Source organism: Pristis pectinata, chromosome 5 (assembly GCF_009764475.1).
Source record: "Pristis pectinata isolate sPriPec2 chromosome 5, sPriPec2.1.pri, whole genome shotgun sequence".
Lineage (NCBI taxonomy): Eukaryota > Metazoa > Chordata > Chondrichthyes > Rhinopristiformes > Pristidae > Pristis > Pristis pectinata.
The window spans coordinates 65285921-65307685 of record NC_067409.1 but is presented as its reverse complement, the minus strand read 5'-3'; the positions used below and the strand labels follow the sequence as shown (position 1 = coordinate 65307685).

Below are 21765 nucleotides of genomic sequence, written 5' to 3'. Positions count from 1 at the left end.
AGCCCCCTTCTATATTCCCTCTATACCTACGTCTGCATGGCTAAGCACAGCTCCAATGCCATCTACAAATTCGTCAATGACACCACTTTTGTTGGCAGAATCACAGAGCAGGCGTACAGGAGTGAGAGAGGTCAGGTAGTTGTGTGGTGTCATAACTACAACCTTGCATTCAACATCAGCAAAACCAAGGGGCTGATTGTGGGCTTTAGGAAGAGGAAGTCAAGCGAATACGCACCAGTCCTCATTGAAAGGTTGCTGGTGGAAAGGGTGAGCAGTTTCAACTTCCCGGGTGTCAACATCTCTGACGATCTATCCTGGGCCCAACACATAGATGCAATCCTGAAGAAGGGGTGCCATCATCTTTACTTTCTCAGAAGTTTAAGGAGACTCGGCATGTCATCAAAGACTCTGACAAACTCCTACAGATGTACAGTGGAAAGAATTCCCACAGGTTGCATCATGGCCTAGTATGGAAACTCCAAAGCACAGAAACACAAGAGGCTACAGAGAGTGGTGGACTCAGCCAGTTTCATCAAGGGTACAGCTCCTCCCACCACTGAGGGCATCTACAAGAGGTGAGGTTCCAGGAAGGCAACATCCATTATTAAGATCCCCCACCATCCAGGCCATACCCTCTTCTCAATGTTGCCATCATGCAGGAGGTACAGGAGCCTGAAGACCCAAACCTCAACGTTCAACATCAACTTCTTCTCCACTGCCATCAGGTTCTTCAAACAGCCTGAACCCTAACATTACCTTGGATTATATTTAATTTTTTCTCTCAATTTGCACTAACATCATTATGTTTATTTTTGTTTATTTTGCCAAGTAAATTATGTATAATTTATGTTAATTTAGGTCTATGTTAACTTATGTTTGTCACATTTGTAATATATGGTGCTGCTGCTGCAAAAAGCTAACTTTCATGGCATTTATACACTGGGTATAAATGCCTATAATAATAAACTTGAACTTGAGATAATTGGGCCTGGAAGAAACATCAAGCAGTGCTGTACACGCACTTACTTAACAGATATGGTCTTTCTTGTCTCCTTTAACCTATTGGGTTTTCAAGACCTGGCAAACCTAACCATCATGAACAAGAAATAGAATTAACATTACAATTATATAACATTTAATAACATCAGTAAACATTATAAAAGAAGTACTCATTCTCATTGAAAAAAATACTAACCGACCCATCCCCTAGAATGCATTAGACTTCTGCCTCTTATCCCACATCTACTAAAATAGCAGCAATGGATAAATTGGAGGTGGGTGTGAAATATAACCAATTTTAACTTGCCATCGAACAAAAACACACCCACTTTAGAGGGTTGTGCCACTGAGATAGAAAATTTGTGAGAACAAAAAGCAGAGGAAAAAACAATTAGACATAAAATGACTTAGCACTGTAAGCTGCTGTGGTCAAAGTCAGAGTTTGTCATATGCACAAGTATATGTATGCACAGGTGCAATGAAAAACTTACTTGCATCAGCAGCACAGGCACATAGCATCATATAAGCAGCATTCACAAGAAAAACATAAATTAAACATAAATTATTCACAATTTTTACAAGCAAGAACACAATTAGAACAAAAAAGAGTCCATTTTAGTGCAAGGTGATCAAAGTGGTCATAGTGTTGCTAAACTGTAGTGATTAGGGTTTTGTCGGTTGGTTCAAGAATCAAATGGTTGAAGGGAAGTAGCTGTTCTTGAACCTGGTGGTGTTGGACTTCAGGCTTCTGTAGCTCCTGCCCGATGGTTGCTGTGAAAAGATGGCATGGCCTGGATGGTGGAGATATTTGATGATGCATATTGCCTTCTTGAGGCAGTGCCTCCTGTAGATGTGCCCATGATGTATTGGACAGAGTCCACTACTCTCTGTAGCTTCTTACGTTTCTGCGCATTTGAATTGCCGTACCAGACCACGATGCAACCAGTCAGGATATTTTTAACAGTACATCTGTAGAATTATGTTAGAGTGTTCAGTGACAAGCCAACCTCCTTAACTTCCTAAGAAAGTAAAGATGCTGGTGGCTTTCCTTATGATTGCATCTATGTGCTGGGCCCAGGACGGATCATCCGATATATTAATGCCCAGGTATTTTAAAGCTGCTGACTCTCTCCACCACCGATCCCCCAATGTAGGCTGGCGCATGTTCACCCTCCTTTGCCTTCCTGAAGTCAACAACCAGCTCTTTAGTTTTTGCTGACATTGAGCGAGAGGTTGTTGTTGTGGCACCACTCAACCGGTAAGCCGACTCATCACCAACTGTGATTTGTTCAACAACAGTAGTGTCATCGGCAAATTTGAAGATGGCATTGGAGCTGTGCTTAGTCAGGTAATCACGTGTGTATAGGGAGCAGAGCAGGGGGCTAAGCACACAGCCTTGAGGTGCACCTGTGTTGATGATCAGCGAGGAGGAGATGTTGTTACTAATCCTGACTGATTGAGGTCTGCCGATGAGGAAGTTGAGTATCCAGTTGCAGAGGGAGGTACAGACGCCCAGGTCTTGAAGCTTGATGATGAGTTCAGATGGGAGGACTGTGTTGGACACCGAGCTGCAGTTGATGGACAGCAGCCTGACGTATAAGTTCCTTTTGTCCAGATGGTCCAGAGCAGAGTGAAGAGCCAGAGAAATCAGATCTGCTGTTGACCTGTTGTGGCAGTCGGCAAATTGGAGCGGATCCAGGTCACCTCTGAGGCAGGAGTTGATTTGCGCCGTAACCAACCACTCGAAGCACTTCCTTACAGCTGATGTTATTTGGATAATGCTACAGTAGTTATTGAGGCAGGTCACCACACTCTTCTTGGGCACCGGTACAATTGATGCCTTTTTGAAGCAGGTGGGGACTTCAGACCACAGAAGCAAGAGTTGAATATGTCCGTAAATACTTTAGCCAGTTGGTCTACACAGATCTTTAGTATTTGGCCAGGTATGCCGTCTGGAGCAGACGCCTTTCATGGATTCACCCTTCTGAAGAATGCCTGGATATTGGCCTCAGAGCCTGAAATTACAGGGTAAACCAGAGATGTGGGGGCTTGTGTGGGTGTGTCATACTTCTCCCTATCAAAGCCTGCCAAAAAAGGCATTGAGCTTATCCAGGAGTGATGGATCTTGCCTTGTAGGAAGTTATATTGTGCAAACCCTGCTGTCGAGCATCCATCTGTGATTCCAGGTTAGTCCGAAATTGCCTCTTTGCACTTGCAATGGCTTTCCGGAGGTTGTACCTGGACTTCTAATATGATTCTGGGTCACAAGCCCTAAACACCCTAGATCTAGCCCTCAGCAGGTTGATCTCCTGGTTCATCCAAGGCTTCTGGTTGGGGAAGACTCAGAATGTTTTTGTGGGTACACACTCATCCATGCATGTTCTTATGAAGTTGGTGACAGCTGTGGCATTTTCATTTAGGTTGCTGACAAATCCTTGAACATGGTCGAAGCAATCCTGAAGCAAGTGGACTATCAATTTCTTAAAGATACTTGTGGATTGGTTAGGATTGAGATACTAAAATAGCGATTGAGTCCCATCCTGGTTCAACTAATAGCAATCTTCTTTATTATTTAATGGAGACCTCACTGCAATACTGAAGTTATATTATTAGAGATGTTATTTGAATAGGTATTAAAGATAGTGTAGTATTAGTCAAAAAAGGTAATGGGCACAGGGCAATGGGGGAGAGAAATGCCTTCACTAAACATGTACAAGAATATAAGCTGCCAGTTTTACTCACCTCTGTACATTCAGTTCCACAAAAGTGGATGAAGCCAAAAAACTACTACAGGCAGCCTTATATATATTTTGCCTTGGCACCAAAGAGTTGTCCAGGTAACATTCCTCTCTCAACATTAAATAAAAGGAATTAATTTCTTTCATATCAGTTTGGATTTCTGAGTGCAAAATGACTGCCATATTTAACTGCACAGTTTCTTCAAAGTAATTCATCATAAGTGAACATTTTGTGACATCCTTAGAGATATAATAAAGCAGTTTAAGTACAACTTTGTCTCGTTAAGGGACGCTGAAAATGGTTCAATTATATAATGGGTTTTTATCTTTCTCTGAATTAAAATAACTTACTCTCACAATATTAATCAGGTTTGTGGGACAAATGTCAAGTTTTGGCCAAATGGAGCACAGGTAAAACAAAGAAAATGATGAATAAAGGACAACTGAAATTACTTTCCTGGGATTTAATATTGTCACTTCATGAAGCCAGGAGTTTTGCTGCAAAACTTAATTGCTATTAGCTGGATGATGATACATACATGTACCAGAGCTTGGGATGCTGTGGTAGACAATGGTTCTGTCCACTCATTGGAGACTCTTTGGCTGACTTGCTCAGCAGGAACTCCTGAAGCTTCTGTTTCACCTCAGTACTGGCCACTGCACCTGAAGAAAGACCTCATTCAGTTTTTGTTGCAAACAATGAAGCACATTTAACAAAAGTGATCTTGGGGGAAAAAAAACTTACATTTAATTATGCTGCAAACACAGTATAGTCACAGAATTTTAATGAAAGAACTGGTGACCATAGATGGTTGAAACACTAATATGTTACTTCAAATACTAAATATTAACTGGACTCATCAAATGGAAAACTTCTCAAGTTTATTCAAGCACAGTGACAAAGAGGTACATTTAAAATCAGGCAATCATGAAGCTTGTTCGAATTAGCAGTTATAATATTTGGGCAGTTCTTCTGTTGTTCTGGCCCATGTCATTTGCTCCAGCATGAACTGCTGATGCAGTCTTCCACTGGGAACCAAGGTCCCCTACTTCAGCATGGCAGAGCGTGGCATCAGGACTTGCCCCAGCTCTGCTCCACTCCAGGCTCAACAGCTGTCAAAACTGTCAGTTTTAGTGCCTTTGTTATTCACAAACACTTATTAATACTTAGGACCTATTTCAACATTCTAAAAAAGTATTTAAAAATATAAAACACTCTTTATTTAACATTTAACACACATTCATGCACTGAAAATAAATCAAAAAGATTAGGCCAGATCACGTTTGATCTGACCTGCCTCCAACAGTCACTCCACACACCCACAGCCGTCCAGCCACTGACAACCTCCAGGCCCCGTGGCTTGGCCATACCATGAGGTGGAGCAGAATGTGAGTGGCAGCCAGGCCATTAGGAGTCGCATCCTGGGTTCCTGTCTTCAATAGCATCCTAATGGTCTTTGATGGCTCATGCTATCAGACCTGCTTTGCTGCATTTTTACATGCGTAATTAGCAGGAATGTTTAAAAACAGTTGGAGTTGATTTAAAATTAATGTAATTATTTCAATTAAAATCACATTAAACAATTGTTTAATTAATTAAACACAAAAAATGCAGTGAAAATATGGAAAATTTTTAACTATATTTTTACTTTAAATGTCAGTCAGCAACCCCATTAATAGGAAAATCCCTAGACTCAATGGTGAGTGCAAGTATCAGATAGACCACATCTGATCCCCAGTGCAGTCCATAACTCCATGCTGCTGTGTGCAGGTGCAGAAGTTGGGAACACTTTGGAGTGCACACCACAGCTAACCGTCAATCTTCCACAGAACTGCTATCTAGTTGTCAGAGTGATTCAGGAAATACTCAGTACCAGAAAAAGGATCAGGCTTGGAATGTGAGATGTGTAGCCTGTTTCCCAGCCCCAAACTTATAATGCACAGGCCTCCAGCTACTGTTCAGCCTGGGCTGAGGTGCTGGCTCTTCAACTGGGAAAACCCAAATCATCTTCTCTCCACATCTATGTAATGTACAACCTAAGCCCTCATGTGGCCAGCTACCCAGTTCACATTTCTGGTCTAGTTACCAGGTTAACTTATCTGAGTTTATTTCCAGAAAGCTGACTCTTTACAAAAATTTATGTGATTTAGGCCTTAATGCACGAGGGAAACCTATGATCTCACCTGATACATTGCCATTTTGAGTGAGATAATGGGTGCAGCTACTTCATTTTGATGGTAAATGGATAGGGAATGGCAGCCAAGAGCAACTCTTGGCATCATGCCAAGATGGAACTGGTATGAGAATCAATTTATCTGCAGGTGCAGTGTAGGCAGCTGGGGAGCTGCCATGAGGTGTAAAAGGACTGAAGGGAGCCAGGTACAGGAAGAACTGGGAATCACAGCAGGAGGCTTTTTATTTAAATATTTTAATGAGGTTGCTTGTTTCAGACTTTAAATTAAACTTTGACCAGCTGTATTTCTTGAACTTTGAGATATCTCTCAGATTAAGAGAGGTATGGAATGCAGTGTGAAAGTGGCAAGTTCTTTTTCAGCACCATTTAGGAGCCAAGAGGATCAAATATGCTTCCCCTGAGTTTTTCCTCATGATCTGGATCACAACCCCATGATCAAATGGAACCCCTTTCACAATTACCAGCTTCAGGCCAAAATTCCACTATTTTGCCCAGCAAGGATACCATTCCTTACCCTAATTCTCCCTAACTCGGGTCCAACCCTCATCTCTGCCCCAAAGCATTTTGGTTTAAAATCTGGGATATGGTATGAGAGCTAGGATCTGCACCAGGATCCTGCATCCATCTTTCCACAAAAATGGTTTGTATTAGCAGCTTATTAATTTATTTGCCTTATCTGGGCCAAAATACTTGCTCCTGTGTTACCTCAATGAAAGGACAACTGAAGCACAGTTCCAAACATGATTTCAGTGATATCTTCTACATGTTTCTACTAATAAGCCAAGTGCAACTCTGAAGAATTTCTTACTTTGAGCATTTTTTTGTCCTGCCTTCAATAATATCAGAGGCATGTGGGAGTCATGTGTGCAGGACATGGCAATTTATTTGTGGACCCACATCTCTCCCCCATCTTCACAGCCCCCATTACTTATATCACCATTCAACTAAATACAGGGCCGTGCAAGTCTTTGACAAACAGTAAATCAATGCCCCCTAACATTGCTATTTGTCAAAGCTTCACTACCTTTGAACAACTTACAAAAACTTTTTAAAAATTAATTATGTAATTTAAAAAATGCAAAATCATTATTTTTAAATGGAATTACTGCAAACACTTAAATATTTAAATCCTCATACTTACTAATCTTACTTAAACTGTATTTCTCCATTCAAATGCAAAGACTTGCTGTTCCTGTGCCAATCTAACCTGATGTAAGTTCATTGGGCTGATTCATGTGGGGCAATTCAACAAGTTTTTGATCTGCTGCTGGACTCCTGGTGGAAATGGCCCGAGAAGCCCAGTCAGCAAGTTCAGCCCTTCCGTATTCAAGTGATCCTGGACTTGATCCACTGTCCTTGTGCGTTACCTATCATCCCTGCCCACCCAGATTCACTTTATTCCAGATGTGGAGGGCAGAAGAAGCTGACCTTCTGCACCCAATTGATGTTCCATGTGGTGGACCAGGCTCCAAGATGCAAGTAATTTGGCTTCAGGCATCTTCTGCTGAGGCCCAGCTCCCATGAATGCTGTCAAGGCTTTTGAATAGTTTTTAAATATCATTTACGGTCAAATATATTTAAAAACTATTCAAGTAGATTTAAATAAATAATGTGAAATAAGCGGAGCAATTAACTGCACTTACCTTTCTCCAGAGGGATGTCAAGACTATTCAAATGAATGGGGTCCCTGTTTTTACGCCAGTCTTTCCTGGCAAAGTGAATTACACCTCTCTCTTCAACAAACTACTTAGCTGCTTAAATCAATGGTGACCCCAGCAGTGAAATGAAAGGTCTGATGTCGCAGAATCTGACCTCTGCTTGTCTGGGATTCAGGTATTTCAATAATGAGACAGGGCACCATGAGACCTATTGACATGAAACCGGCTGGGAGCCAGGAGATCACAGGAAAGCAGGATTTTGTCCATCAGGTACAGGGAAAAATAAAGTAAAACTGGTATTTTTCTGTCATTCTGTTTTTTTTCCTCCACATGGTAGCGTAGTGGTTAGCGTAACGCTATTACAGCACCAGCGATCGGTGTTCAATTCCTGCCGCTGTCTGTAAGGAGTTTGTACGTTCTCCCTGCGACTGCGTGGATTTCCTCTGGGTGCTCCGGTTTTCTCCCACATTCCAAAGACGTATGGGTTAACACGGGTGTAATTGGGCGGTGTGGGCTCGTTGGGCCAGAAGGCCCTGTTACTGTGCTGTACAGATAAAGTTTAAAGTTTAAACTTTCCTACTACATCTCCCTGATCATCATTTTGAGAGGGTTTTTCAATGAACTCTAATTCCACTTGTTGGGTGTTGGACATGTTCACCAACACCACTTCACTCTTCATTTAAATAAGAAGGTTCTGTTAGCTTTAAAAAAGGGGATCATTTCAAATGGCAACAGATATCCTGAAAGGCAACATAGTGTTGTCTCTGTAACTGGTGGAGAGGTTTCTTGTTACTGAGACTTCATTATTTTATGGCCAATTCTCCCAGATCAACCTGCTGGAATTATAAGTAGATGCATGGGGGTTGGGGGGAAGGGGGGTGTGGTGAGGGAGCTGGCTGGTGCCAACTGACCGTGCTGATAGATGCAAGGACCAGAAAAGTGGGGGAATGAAAAAAATTGACACCAGCAATCCCAACTTTGATTGCTCCCCATTATAAACAGAAATTTTAACAGATATAAGATACAATAGATGAAAGGAGCAATGTAACTAATGTGCTGATATTCTGATTTCCTTAATCCCTGTTACTTTCAGCATTTGTAAGCAATGATTGCTGATTGCAACTACAATACATGGTAAGGCAATGACATAGATTAATATAAGACATTTCTAGTTTTATACTGGTTCTCCTTGAAACCTTTTCCTTTTCTCCTCTCCTTGCTTGGCTAGAGTTCCCCAGTGCTAACAGCCTTCCTGTGTGCAAGCCAAATTGTTGTTTTTCACTCGTGAACCGGGATGGATGTTGGCAGGCTACATGAATGCTTGGAGACATTGTAGCTGAGTCTACTCCTGCTCTTACCTGACCCATATTTACATACAATATGGCCAGAAAAAACACTGGAATGAGAACTGATATACTCTTTACAGGAACCTAGAAATATTTAGGACTAGAAAAGTCATTGTGCCTTCCATAAGAACAACTGAAGCTAACTGCAGATGCCCCAATACTGTCCCAGCTGAAATCAGCTAACATAGCAGTGTGGATAACTAAATGCCATCCTCTATGTTTATTTGTTGCGATCCTTGAAACCACTATCATTCAGATCACTAGGTAATTAAAGGGCTGTTTACATGAATTAATTTGGAAAGAAAGTGCAGCATATTAATTGTCTTGTGGCATAAATAGAGTATGTCCAATTGTTCTTGACAGCATAACTAGAAAAGGGAAGGGTGTCCTTTATATTAAACATCAGAGATCACCATGCTGGTTGGAGCTACTAAGTGGCAAAATATAGTTAGGCTTTAGAAAAACCTCACATGTTCTTTGATTTTATTGCCATCACACTGCTACGAAATCCATTTATTATTTGTGTTTTCCCCACAAATGGGGTTCCGGTTGCACTCTGAAAATGCCAAATCTGTTATTAATTTAACAACAATGCCTTAGTCAAACAGAAACATCCTTTCAATTAATTAGAAGCTAATTAATGTTAGGAATGAGTGAACCAGACACCAAACACCAAATTAAATTGTGCTGGTGAAATACGTCGGTTCCTATTGGATCTATGTACTGACCCCTTTCAACAAGCACGGAAACTTCAAAGAAATGTATTGTCCCCTAAAGACAAGCTTCCCACTGATGCAGTTGTCAATTGTTTCTCCTTTTTCTGTGCTACATAGATGAGTATTTTTAAAGTTCAGGCAGTGAAGCAACCGCAAAATCTAAAGATTTTACTGTTGTCACACAGTTATTTACAATTGCATTTGCTGGCGTCAGAAACTGACCTTTTTCCAGTGAGTACTGACTGAAAATATGTACCAGGATAGGGCATTTGAAACCGTTTTGTAGTTAAATTGTTTCCTGGAAGCACTGTTCACATATCAGAATCACTGTATTATGTCTCACACTGAACTGTAGTTTGTTCCATGTTGTACAACTGAAGGCTCCTTTCATTACGTTAGGTGGTTTTCATAATTTTCAGTCAGCAAAGTTTATTTCCAACAGCCAAGGCACTTCGTGAATAAAAGTAAAATAGGAAGCAGATAGTGGTAGATTAAGGATTTGTTAACATCTTATTGGGTTTTGTATCTGATACTCCATCAGAACTGCCAGGATTCTTGGGTTAACAACAATGTCAACTGGTGCCTTTTGCAGATTTAGTAAAATAAGCAGAAAATGATAAGGAATTGATTTACAACTATATATATATTTTCCACATGTATTAGAAAACTAAATTAATTAAATGTATTGAAATTTAAAAAGAACTGTAGATGCTGGGAGTATGAAATAAAAACAGAAAGTGCTGGAAAAACTCGGCAGGACGGGCAGCGTCTGTGAAAAGAGAAGCAGGGTTGATGTTTCAGGTCAATGACCCTTCATTAGAACTTTAATGAAGGACTATTACCTGAAATGTTAACTCTGTTTCTCTCTCCGCAGATGGTGCCTGATCTATTGAATGCATCCACCACTTTGTTTTGATTTTAAATAAACTGTTCTTCCTTTTTAAAGTTTGGACAGGCAGTGTGCAGGGGCCTGTCTCACAATGTCAGTGGAAGATCAGATCAGATCAGACTACTTTTAAGTGAACACACATACTCTCGGGACATTGATTGACAGCTTGTTGAACTAGGTGGGAAATTTTGCAGAGCCAAGTAAGAAATTCCCCATTAAAAAGTAATTCCATGCACAGGACAATTGAAAGATAGAACATTTGCACACCTTCCTGACTCACAACAATCATTGGGAGAGTTGATCTGGACATGGTTTGACTACTGGAAGACCAGCATTACACCTAGGTGCTAAACGCATAGGTTTAAATATTATAGAAAAGCAGCTATCTATTCAAGCGGGGAAGCTGGGCAGCTAATTCAGGGTCTGTAGGAAATATTCATTGGATATGTCTTTGTCAGGAAGACAGAGGTGAGTTTCAATAACTTTTGCCATGCTCCAACCTTGTTTGCACAAAAAAGTAATGGTAAAAGTAAGTTCAAAACTGCACACTAACTATCATCCTTTTCCTCTTTCACAATGAAAGGCAAACTCACTCTTTTTAGGTATTTATAATGGCCTGAACTGATTTCTCCATTTTTCCTATAATTCACTGTTTTTTTCTTAACTTTATAGTTATTTCACAACATCCATGCATGAAAATAGCAGTGACAGGATATCACTCATGCTTTTCGTAATAGATGAAAGACTGATGCATCACCTACTTGAGTTCCTAATCCAGAAGGTAATAGTCTCAGTGAAAGTTGCACAATTTCCTTTCGGTAAATGTAGTTCCTAGACTTTTATGACAGCTGATAAACTGTGAAGGCTGCCTGTTTTTCCCGAAATCTTAAAGTTGCACTCTTAGTTTTAGTTGAAAGAGAGAAACAATTCTAGCTGCAGGAATGCTGGTCTGTTCTCCAAATGAGATAGATGGTGGAGTGTCAGCTAACTTAAAAGGTAGAAATTACTGTGGCTGCTGCTAATGTGCTCAAGGCATTTCCTCTTTCAGCCCTGTAATAGATGGCAATGCCATGAGTCAAATCATCATTTAATGATAATATTACCATGGACTGATTTATCACAGAAGTATTCAAATAGCTAAATTTCTTTCTTGTGAAATTATTTAGCAATAGAGGATTATCACAGCCAGGCCTGACCCTATAAGACTTATCCTTGCAGTTTTCCTGTTCAGCTGCTGTAACAGATGGAAGATCACTGGAAAGTCTGAGTAAACAGTCAAAATCATTCAGAAACCCTCAAAATTCTACTTGTCCAGTCTCCATAAGATCATTATCTGGAAATTAAGAGTAGGAATATTGACTATTTTTCTCCTCCCCAGCCCAAAGCTGCTAAAGCCAACTTTAGAGGTAAAACCTGGATCTCCTTAGTATTTGAGACAATGTATCACACTACGTGGTGTATTTACCAACTGAGCTATCAGGATATAGCTGGCAAATATCTTCATTTACCTCTATTAGCATGTTCATATCACTCTTAATATTGATTATAAAATTCAGAGATCAGGGAAAATGATAGGAAATAGCAATTAAAATAAAAATTGTTCCTCCTTTACCAAAAATACTTACATCAATGAAAACAAAACAGACTATTGGCATTCTGAACTAATAATCTGGACACAAAAGGCATCAAGGGGTATGGAGAGAGAGCAGGAAGTAGATGGTCATCCATGATAATGTTGAACCACAGAGAAGGCTCAAAGGGCTTAAACACCTCCTTGTGCATCTACGTTTCTATTCTTCTAATTGCATCAACCATATTGTATTGCTTTGTTACCACTGCTGGCTCCATTAACAGTTGCTATCAATATTTGACCCCAAAGACTTTTGCGGATTTTCTATACAAAGTAATTTACACAGTAAATGTACGACTGGATTAAATGATGGAAGTACATACTTTCTCTGCCCCTTTCTTTATTTCGAAGAAACAGAAGGTGCTGCTCGCGTAGCTGTCTCCCAAGCTCTTGCTGCTGCCGCTGTTTTTCCAATTTACGTTCCTGCTCCAGAAGCTCCTGCTGATGTTGTATGGCTAGCAATTCCTGTTGTTGCTTTCAAATGTAGACAACAGTTTTTAGGACACAAATATTACAAAGCAATCTATCAGCTTCACAATTGTCTCCTGAGCCCTGGGTCAAGGGAATGGCTTATGCTACTGAGTGTTGAGTCTCAACCACAGCATGCTGAGTTTGAATTGCTGGGCTGCCTGTTATTTACCTTCATCTGCCTTGGTGGAGTAAGCTTCACTTTCATCAGCCTTAGTTTGGCCTTGAGCTGAAGCACAACAAGAAGATGATTCACCTTGGGGTGAAGAAAGTATAGATGAGCTGCACTGTCAAAGTTTCTCTGCTTGTTTCATGCTGCGGATTATATTGGCAGCGGACATGAGAAGACCAATGGCCAAGCTGTTTCAGCTGGATGGATGGACTGGATGTAAAATTGTTTGCTTTGAAAAACAGGAACAAAATGGATGAAAACTACACCTTGTTACAAGTTATGTACCAGGATGCCAAATATCATAGGTCTTTAGTTTAGTCTCATGATCAAATTTGACTTCAATAATTGTTTTCAGAAATTGGCATGAATATTTTGCCAGGTGTAAGTTTTAATTAAGTATCACAATTTGTTAAAGTTGCAGAACTCAATTAAATAACCACGCAAATTACCTGTAATTTACCAATTCACCCCCCACCCCCACTCACAGCTTTTCTGCAACATTGAAAATAATCTCACTAAACCGCATTGGGAGTCCAACATCAGACAACATTGAGGAAATCCCCAGCAATCAACTGTGTGGAAAGTTGGGATTCCTGTGTTTGTGTACACTCACATGGGAGACTCGAAACTTTGCACTGTTATGGCAGTTCCATGCAGTACTGCAGTTTTTGAGTGGAAATTTTGGACCAATTATAGGAAATCAATCTTAAATAAAACTTGAAAGAGCTTGGCTGCTTTGCAATGCTATCATCTTGCAGTTATAACAGGGATGCAAATACAATTGTTTGATCATAGGATATGATACCTACTATAAAATATGTTGTTAAGTACAATGGAATAACATAGAGCAATACATTGATTTTTAATAAATATTTATCCTACAATTAATAGGCGTGTAGGAGCACAAACTTAATTATTGGACAAGTCTTATTCAAGTAGCTGTGTTAAGGAAAGTTAAGGGCAATGGTGTGACCATGCAGGCATGAAATTTCATCTTCCAGTTGGAGGTGAGTTGACATGGACTCAGGCCAGACTCCACCATGACCTGACTTACCTAGTCAGGGCTGTTTTTGATGAGATGAACTGCTTCCTTGCAGAACCATCAGTAAGAAAGCAATAAGCTATAATCAACAAGGAAAGCATGTGCCCACACACATGCCATCTGGCTGTGGCATCTGATGAGGGTGGTCACAGCTTAAAGCAGTTGCTGGGCCCCCAACAGTTGTGTGCTTAGTCCTTCCAAACTGGATGACAGCAGAGGTCCTGATTCTGCCCTAATGACCACCTACGAATATGGCAGGAGTAGAAGCACCATCAATCCTCCCAGTCTGTATCTTTCTCTATTCTAGTGAGTTTCCAAGTGGGGGCTGCAACCATTGGGTGGGTCATGGGATGTTGCGGTTAGTGTAACGCTATTCCAGCGCCAGCAACCCGGGTTCAATTCTGGCCACTGTCTGTAAGGAGATTGTATGTTCTCCGTGTGACTACAAGGGTTTCCTCCAGGTGCTCCGGTTTCCTCCCGCATTCCAAAGACGTAGGGGTTAGGAAGTTGTGGGCATGCTATGTTGGCGCTGGAAGCATGGCGACACTTGCGGGCTGCCCCCAGAACACTCTACGCAAAAGATGCATTTCACTGTGTGTTTTGATGTACATGTGACTAATAATGATATCTTATCTTATAAACATTTCCACTCCTTTAAATAATTTCCAATTTGCAGACAGGAGATCTTGTGCAGGTATAGGTCATGCGGGTGAACCATTTAGTTAAAGTGGATAGGCAGAAAAAATTGTTGGAAAACCACTGCACAACACCAGGATGGAATAACTGATGAAAATCAGAACAATAGTGATATAGTGAACAATATTGTTCTCATTAAAAAAATCAGCAATGTCACAACAAAAAATATTTTTCAACCCTGGTCATATGGAAAAGCACTTACTTGTGATCCATCTAACAATAGAATTATTCAACCATTCAGATAATAATCAAATATTTCAAAGTACTTCAGTGCTCATCCCTGTCACTATATGTAATGCATTTTGGTTGGGTTTGATGAACTCTGAGCTGCTGTACCTTGAGGTGTTCCTGGAGCTGGACTTGGTGTTGCCTGGTGAGGGTTTCATGTTGTTTCTGGAACTCGGCAAAGAGAAGTTGTTTCTGAAGCTGGTGCTGCTGCTGCAGCAGGAGTAGTTCTTGCTGCAGTTGGTTCTCCCTGGCAGCCGGGTCCACAACTGGCATTGCAATCCGCAGATCAGTTCGTAAGTCTATTGGGGCTGTTGGTTGTAGCGCAAGTGGCAGTGGTGAGCTGACTTCAACTATTCAGAGAAAAGGAATATATAGATAAAGTGTCATTTCTTTTGGAAATGTTTATATTTAAATTTATCATGTACATATTTTCCTAATCCATTGACCCTCATAACAGTTGTCAAGATCAAAATAACCACTTAGGTGTTGTAGCCTGCTTTAATTTTATTGTCAAGAGGTAGCAGATCAAACAAGTTAACAATGTGGGGTAGATTCTGACCTTGTGAGGAAGTATTAAACAGCGATGGATAAAAAAGCTCAAAAAAAGGAAAATAATTCAAATGAAAGAAAGATATTCCCAAAATCGAGTGCCTTTCATAAATGCAGGACATTCCAAAGCTAGAGCTGGTGAAATTTGAATGAAATGTAGTTACCATTAAACATACAGCATTATAACAAATGCAGCAGCCAATCTGCATGCAGAATTATCCTATAAACTGCAACATGACCACTGGTTTAATAATAATGGCCTAAAGATTAAAATTGAACAAGACACTGGAGGAAATTTCCCTTAAAGTTAATGGAGTTCCAAATGGGAGAAATTGGCTACTGATTTACACAAAGTCAAAATCTACCCCTGGAATCTTTCCCCTGGAGGCCAAGTTGACCCAAGGCAGAACTCCATCTACATGAAACTCCATCTGCTGGCTCAACTAAGAACTGCCACCCAAGTCCGCAGCTTCAAATGACTTATCCAGTCAAAAGATTGTATTCCCAACATCTGGTAAAATGTAAAAAAATTTAAAGCTGAAGTTGCAAATATTGAACAAAATACTTTTAAGGGTGAAGTAATATATTTTCTCAATAACTATTCTGCGGTCTAATGGGTGGAGGTTTTCTGGCAGTTTGGATAGCGCACCTGTTGTTGAACATGTTTAATTTTTACACCATGGATTTTATGTCAGTACAGTGAAGCCAGCACCCAAGTTCAGCTACGGAACAGCAATCCTCAGTGCCCAACCATTGGTCTAACAACATCTCAGCATAAGTGTTATGTTTGTTCTTCATCACGAGACAAACTTGGCGTGGGTTCAACATCTGAACATTTATTGAAAAAAGAACAAAACAACAGACTGCACAGACTTACAACACCAGGCTGGCTGGCTTTTGGTGTCAGAAGTTGGTGTGAGGTCTGAGCAAGGAAAGTAAATGAATACTGTGTGCAATTGAGAAAGAGACTCAGTGAGTACGAAAGAAAAGCTGTAAAAAGATGGAGAAAAAGCCGGCCAGCGTGGCGAGGGAGCACATTGTTCCTGAAGTTCAGCAGTCACCAGATTTGCCAATAGAGATTCAGGTGAGAGGCCGAGAGTTCCCGTTACGGATAAGCTAAGTCCTCCAAAGCCTATGCAGTTTACTGGCAATCTAGCCGATAATTTGAAATGCTTCAAACAGCAATTCAACATATATTTAGATGTTAGTGGAGTGGGAAGGAACGATGAAAAATTGAAAGCGTCTATTTTTCTGCATGTGATTGGCGAAGATGCTTTGGACATCTATAACAACTTTCAAATTGATGAGACAGCATTTGAGTTGGGCACCTTGATGGAAAACTTTGAGGAGTATTTTATCCCAAGTAAAAACATCACATTTGAGGGATATAAATTGTTTTCCTGTGACCAGAAACAAGGTGTTAGCTTCGACCAATATGTATTGGTTGAAGCTTCACACACTGGGTAAGTCTTGTGAATTTGGAGATTTGAGAAACTCACTAGTTAAAGACAGAATAGTTTGTGGAATTCCAGATAATAGACTCAGAGAAAGACTGTTGCATGAAAAAGATTTGACCCTGGAAAAGGCAGTGAATATGTGTAGGTCAGCAGAAACCACATGAGCACAAGCTAAGGAGCTGTACAGAGTAGACACAGCAGTGCATGCTATGAAAACAGAGAAGCAGCTCTCAAGGCATTTCTGAAAGCAACAGCAAATCAAAGAGGAAGGCTCAAACAGCAAATGCAGCAGATGTGGAGGTAAACACCTTCCAAAAATGTGCCCTGCTTATGGGAAGTCCTGTAATAGCTGTGGGAAGAAGAATCACTTTGCAAGGTACTGAAAAGCTGGGGCTAACAAGAGAATGGTGCACACAGTTGATGAGAAAATGGAGGAATTCTTTGTGGATTCTGTACAGACTGTGGCTGCTGGTAAAACAGAATAGATTGTTCCAGTAACTGTGAATGAGACAGTAATTCCATTCAAGCTTGACATCGGAGCTCAGGTGAATCTGTTATCCATGGATGATTATAAGACTCTCACAGTAAAGAGTAAGATTTACCCTGTGAATTTAAAAGTGACAGGCTACACTGAAGAGAAAGTTCCAGTAAAAGGGGGCTGTATGGTGACCTTTAAGCACAAAGGGCAGCACTTAAAGTCACAGCTAATGATTGTAGAAAAGAGAGTACAGCCAATATTAGGTCTGAGTGCATGTGAAAAGCTCAACCTAGTGAAAAGAGTTTTCATAGTAGCTTCACATATCAAAGATGACCACACAACACTCATGGAAGAGTATGCAGATGTCTTTGAGGGGCTCGGATGCTTACCTGGTGTACACAAAATTCACATAGATGAGGCAGTGGCCCCTGTTGTCCATGCATGCAGGAAAGTTCTGTTTCAATTAAGAGATAAACTTAAACAAGAACTAGCACGCATGGAACGGAAAAATTTCATACAGAAAACTGAAGAACCAACAGATTGGGTGAGTTCACTGGTCATTGTGCAAAAGAAAAATGGAGCATTGCGGATATGTCTAGACCCAAGAGATCTCAATAAAGCCATCAAGAGAGAGCATTTTGAATTGCCAACACGGGAGGAGATCATAACCCGGTTTTCAGGTGCCAAATGGTTTAGCAAGCTCGACGCATCATTTGGATTTTGGCAGATGAAGCTTGATGAGGCAAGTTCGAGACTGTGTACTTACAACACACCACAGGGAAGATATCGATATCTTCGGCTGCCATATGGGATCCTGTCCGCACCAGAAGTCTACCATGAAACCATCAACATGATTTTTGAGGGCATACCTGGTGTCGAGACCATGATGGATGACATCATCGTCTGGGGGTCCACCAAGGAGGAACATGATACTCACCTGATACAAGTGCTTGATGTGACAAGGAATGTCAATTTGAAATTAAATAAAGAGAAATGTGAAATAAAGAGAGACACTGACTTTCATAGGAGATGTCATATCTGAAGAGGGAGTGAAGCCTGACCCAAGAAAGACATCATCCATTACAAACATAGTGAGGCCTCAAAACAAAGAGGAGGTGAGATGCTTCTTAGGGATGGTGACTTACCTGGCTAAGTTCATCCCTCAACTGTCAACAGTGTCAGCACCACTTAGATCACTCCTTGAGCAACAAAATGAATGGATTTGGTCTCATGAGCAAGAAGAGTGTTTCCAGACGTTGAAAAGGGTCCTAACTGAAGAGCCCGTGCTGAAGTTTTATGATCTGGATAGGTGTATCAGGACATCAGCTGATGCATCCCAGCATGGCCTTGGAGCAGTACTACTGCAGCAGCATGATGGCAAATGGCAACCTGTGGCCTATGCATCAAGGGCTTTAACAAGTGCAGAAGCCAACTATGCACAAATAGAGAAAGAGCTTCTCGCCACTACATATGCATGTGAAAAGTTCCATCAGTACATCTATGGGCAAGCTATTGAAGTGAAGACAGACCATAAACCATTGGTTTCAATTATGTCCAAGCCACTGAATGACTGTCCCATGACGATACAGCGCATGTTGATAAGGCTGCAGAAATATGATGTGAAGATGATCTACACACCGGGAAAATATATGTTTGCTGCTGATGCTCTGTCTTGAGCAGTCGACAAGACAGAAAAAGGTGACCAACAGGTTAATGCAGATATACAGGCCTATGTTGACATGATAGTCATCTCTCTTCCAGTATCTCTGAACAGAACAGAGCAGATCAGGAAAGCAGCAGAGGCAGATGAAACAATGAAAGTACTCAAAGATTCAATACAGAAAGGATGGCCAGCAGCAAAGGATGACTGTCCAATGTGTATTCGGGATTATTGGGCATGTAGAGTGAACTGCCAGTAGTGAAATATATGGTTTTCAAATGCTCCAGAAGATACATGAAGGGCATCTTGGGGAGGAAAAATGTAAACGTAGAACACGTAAAGTGATGTACTGGCCAAGAATGAACCAAGACATCAGCCAGACCACTGCTTCATGTGAAATATGCCTTACCTACAGACCAGAGCAGCAAGCAGAACCACTTACACCACACCCTGTACCAGACAGGCCGTATTTCAAAGTTGGAGTGGATTTGTTTGACTGTAATGGGAAGAGCCATATTGTTGTAACAGACTACTTTTCCAATTACCCAGAGGTTGCGACACTGCAATCAACGTCCAGCAAAGCAGTTATCACGTTCCTGAAAGCTGTGTTTGCGAGGCATGGGGTTCCATGTGAAGTAGTATCAGACAATGGTCCACAATTTTCGAGCAGTGAATTTGAATCCTTTGCCAATGTTTGGGGTTTCGACATTTCACCTCAAGCCCACATCACCCAAAATCTAATGGCCTAGCAGAGAGTTCAGTTAAGGTGGCGAAGGGTGTCATGAAGAAAGCACAAGATGGACGAGAGGATTTCCATAGAAGTCTAATGATTTACAGAAGTGCACTACTGCAGAACGGCCTTTCACCAGCCCAAATGCTGATCGGTCAATACATACGCACTAACCTTCCAATACATGAAAACCTGTTGACACCTGAAGGAGCACACAAGGTCAAACAGGCTAAAGAGGAAGGGAAAGAAAAACAGAAACAGAACCACGACAAGACAGTGAAAAGCCTACCAGTCTTCAAGCCTGGGGATCAAGTGCGAATCCGAGATCATGATTCTGGCACATGGTCCATGCAAGGAGTTGTGCAAGAGGAAGTAAATCCACATTCATACCAGATCCAGACAGAGCGAGGGACACCTCTGAGGAGGAACCATGTGGATCTACGACCACAAGCTCCAACCCATGGCTGTGACCCGTCCCCTGTCAGTACACCAAAAGGGCCAACAATATGGAGAAAATGAACATGTGGACCAGAGTTCCCAGGAAAACACCAATAGTAATGCAGCAAATGAAAGCGGAAACAAGTACCAGACCAAAAAGGACCATAAAACCACCTCAGAGACTGATTGAAAGCTGCTGAGTGGACAAGGGTTCTTGGCAGGTTTATAAGGACAAAGTATTCTGTTTGTTTTTTTTCTTTAAAGGGGGAAGATGTGTTATTATGTGTTGTTATGTAGTTATAATAAAGAACTATAGTTCCCAGCAGGCAATGCAAGGGGTCACATGGGGAAACAGGAAGTGGCTGGAAAGAGCGGGAAAGCCAGCCAGCCAGCCTGGTGTTGTAAGTCAGTGCAGTCTGTTGTTTTGTTGTTTTTCAATAAATGTTCTGATGTTAAACCCACGCCAAGTTTGTCTCGTGATGAAGAACAAACATAACAGGAAGTACCAAAAGAAAGCCTCCAGTCCTGATTCACTGCTGACAAATGATCACATGACAGTTAAGAAAAATCAATGGATTGTAAGTCTATTATGTACCAAAAGAGACTGGTAAATCTCAGGAATTAACACTTGGAAAAACAGATGGTGTAATTCTGAGATTAGGCTATTTTGATTCCTGGTCTTCATTAACATGTTCCAGTTGGAAAGTGGGCAAGAAGCAGCTTCCCATCCATCAGATAAATTGCTGGATGAGGTATTATGATGGGGAGGTTAGGGGCTGTGGGATATGGGGGATCTCTAAGGTGAGGAGCTCTAGGCTCTGGAAGGAGCACTGTTGCTCTCTTCTCCTCAAATGAAAAGTGCAAGATGTAATACTTCGAGGCATTTTCACTTTCCAGGCAGGTCTTAACCAACCTCCCTTGCTCAGGCTACTAAACTGGAAATGTGTAGGATGTCAATGTGGGTTTTGTCCATGAGACCCCACCATTCCACCCCTGCTACCCCCTACTGCAATATCCACTGTGAACGATATCCAAGGTATCAGGAACAGGTTTTTCAGTCCTAACCCACTATAAATGTCTTTCCATCACAGAGCACAAAAAAAACAGGTAGGTCACATGACCAGTCCAGATGTTTGGGTGTGTTTCCCAACAGCCCTGAGTTGAACAGAAATTCCATTATTTCAATGACTGACTATTCTTAAGGAGATGGGTGAGAGATATCCTATTTTCCTTAGAATTTTCTCAAACCTGTTGAGTTGAGCTCAGGATAGAAAGAGTGAATGAGAGCTCAGTGAGTTCCAGAAAAAAAATACGTTAAAAATCATTAATCTCCAGAGAAAGCAACGCAAGTTTGTCTAGTCACTCCTCATAGCAGATGCCCTCTAATCCAGCCAGCATCCTGGTAAACCTGTTCTGCACCCTCTCCGAAGCCTCCACATTCTTCTTACAATGGGGTGACCAGAACTGAATGCAAAACTTCAGATCCGACCTACCTAAAGTTTTATAAAACTGCAACATAACTACCTGACTCTTGAACTCAATGCCTCAACTAATAAAGGCAAGCATTCCATATGCCTTCTTTACCACCCTATCAACCTGTGCTGCCAGTTTATGGAAGCTATGGACAAGGAAGGGGAAGGGAGTGAGAAGGGGAAGGGGAGGGAGAGCAGAGGGGT

The 21765-nt window shown here is 41.2% G+C and overlaps 1 protein-coding gene across 3 annotated transcripts in view; it reads right to left on the bottom strand.

Moving 5' to 3' along the window:
* LOC127570330 (histone deacetylase 9-like) overlaps positions 1–21765 on the bottom strand; it is a 476207-nt gene that overhangs the window by 164445 nt on the left and 289997 nt on the right. For all 3 annotated transcript variants that reach the window (XM_052015776.1, XM_052015777.1, XM_052015778.1), the window contains exons 4-6: positions 14886–15127; positions 12495–12645; positions 4277–4400 (exon numbers count right to left, since the gene is read on the bottom strand). In XM_052015776.1, the coding sequence (XP_051871736.1) occupies positions 4277–4400; positions 12495–12645; positions 14886–15127 (517 nt within the window). The remainder of the gene's footprint in view (positions 1–4276; positions 4401–12494; positions 12646–14885; positions 15128–21765) is intronic.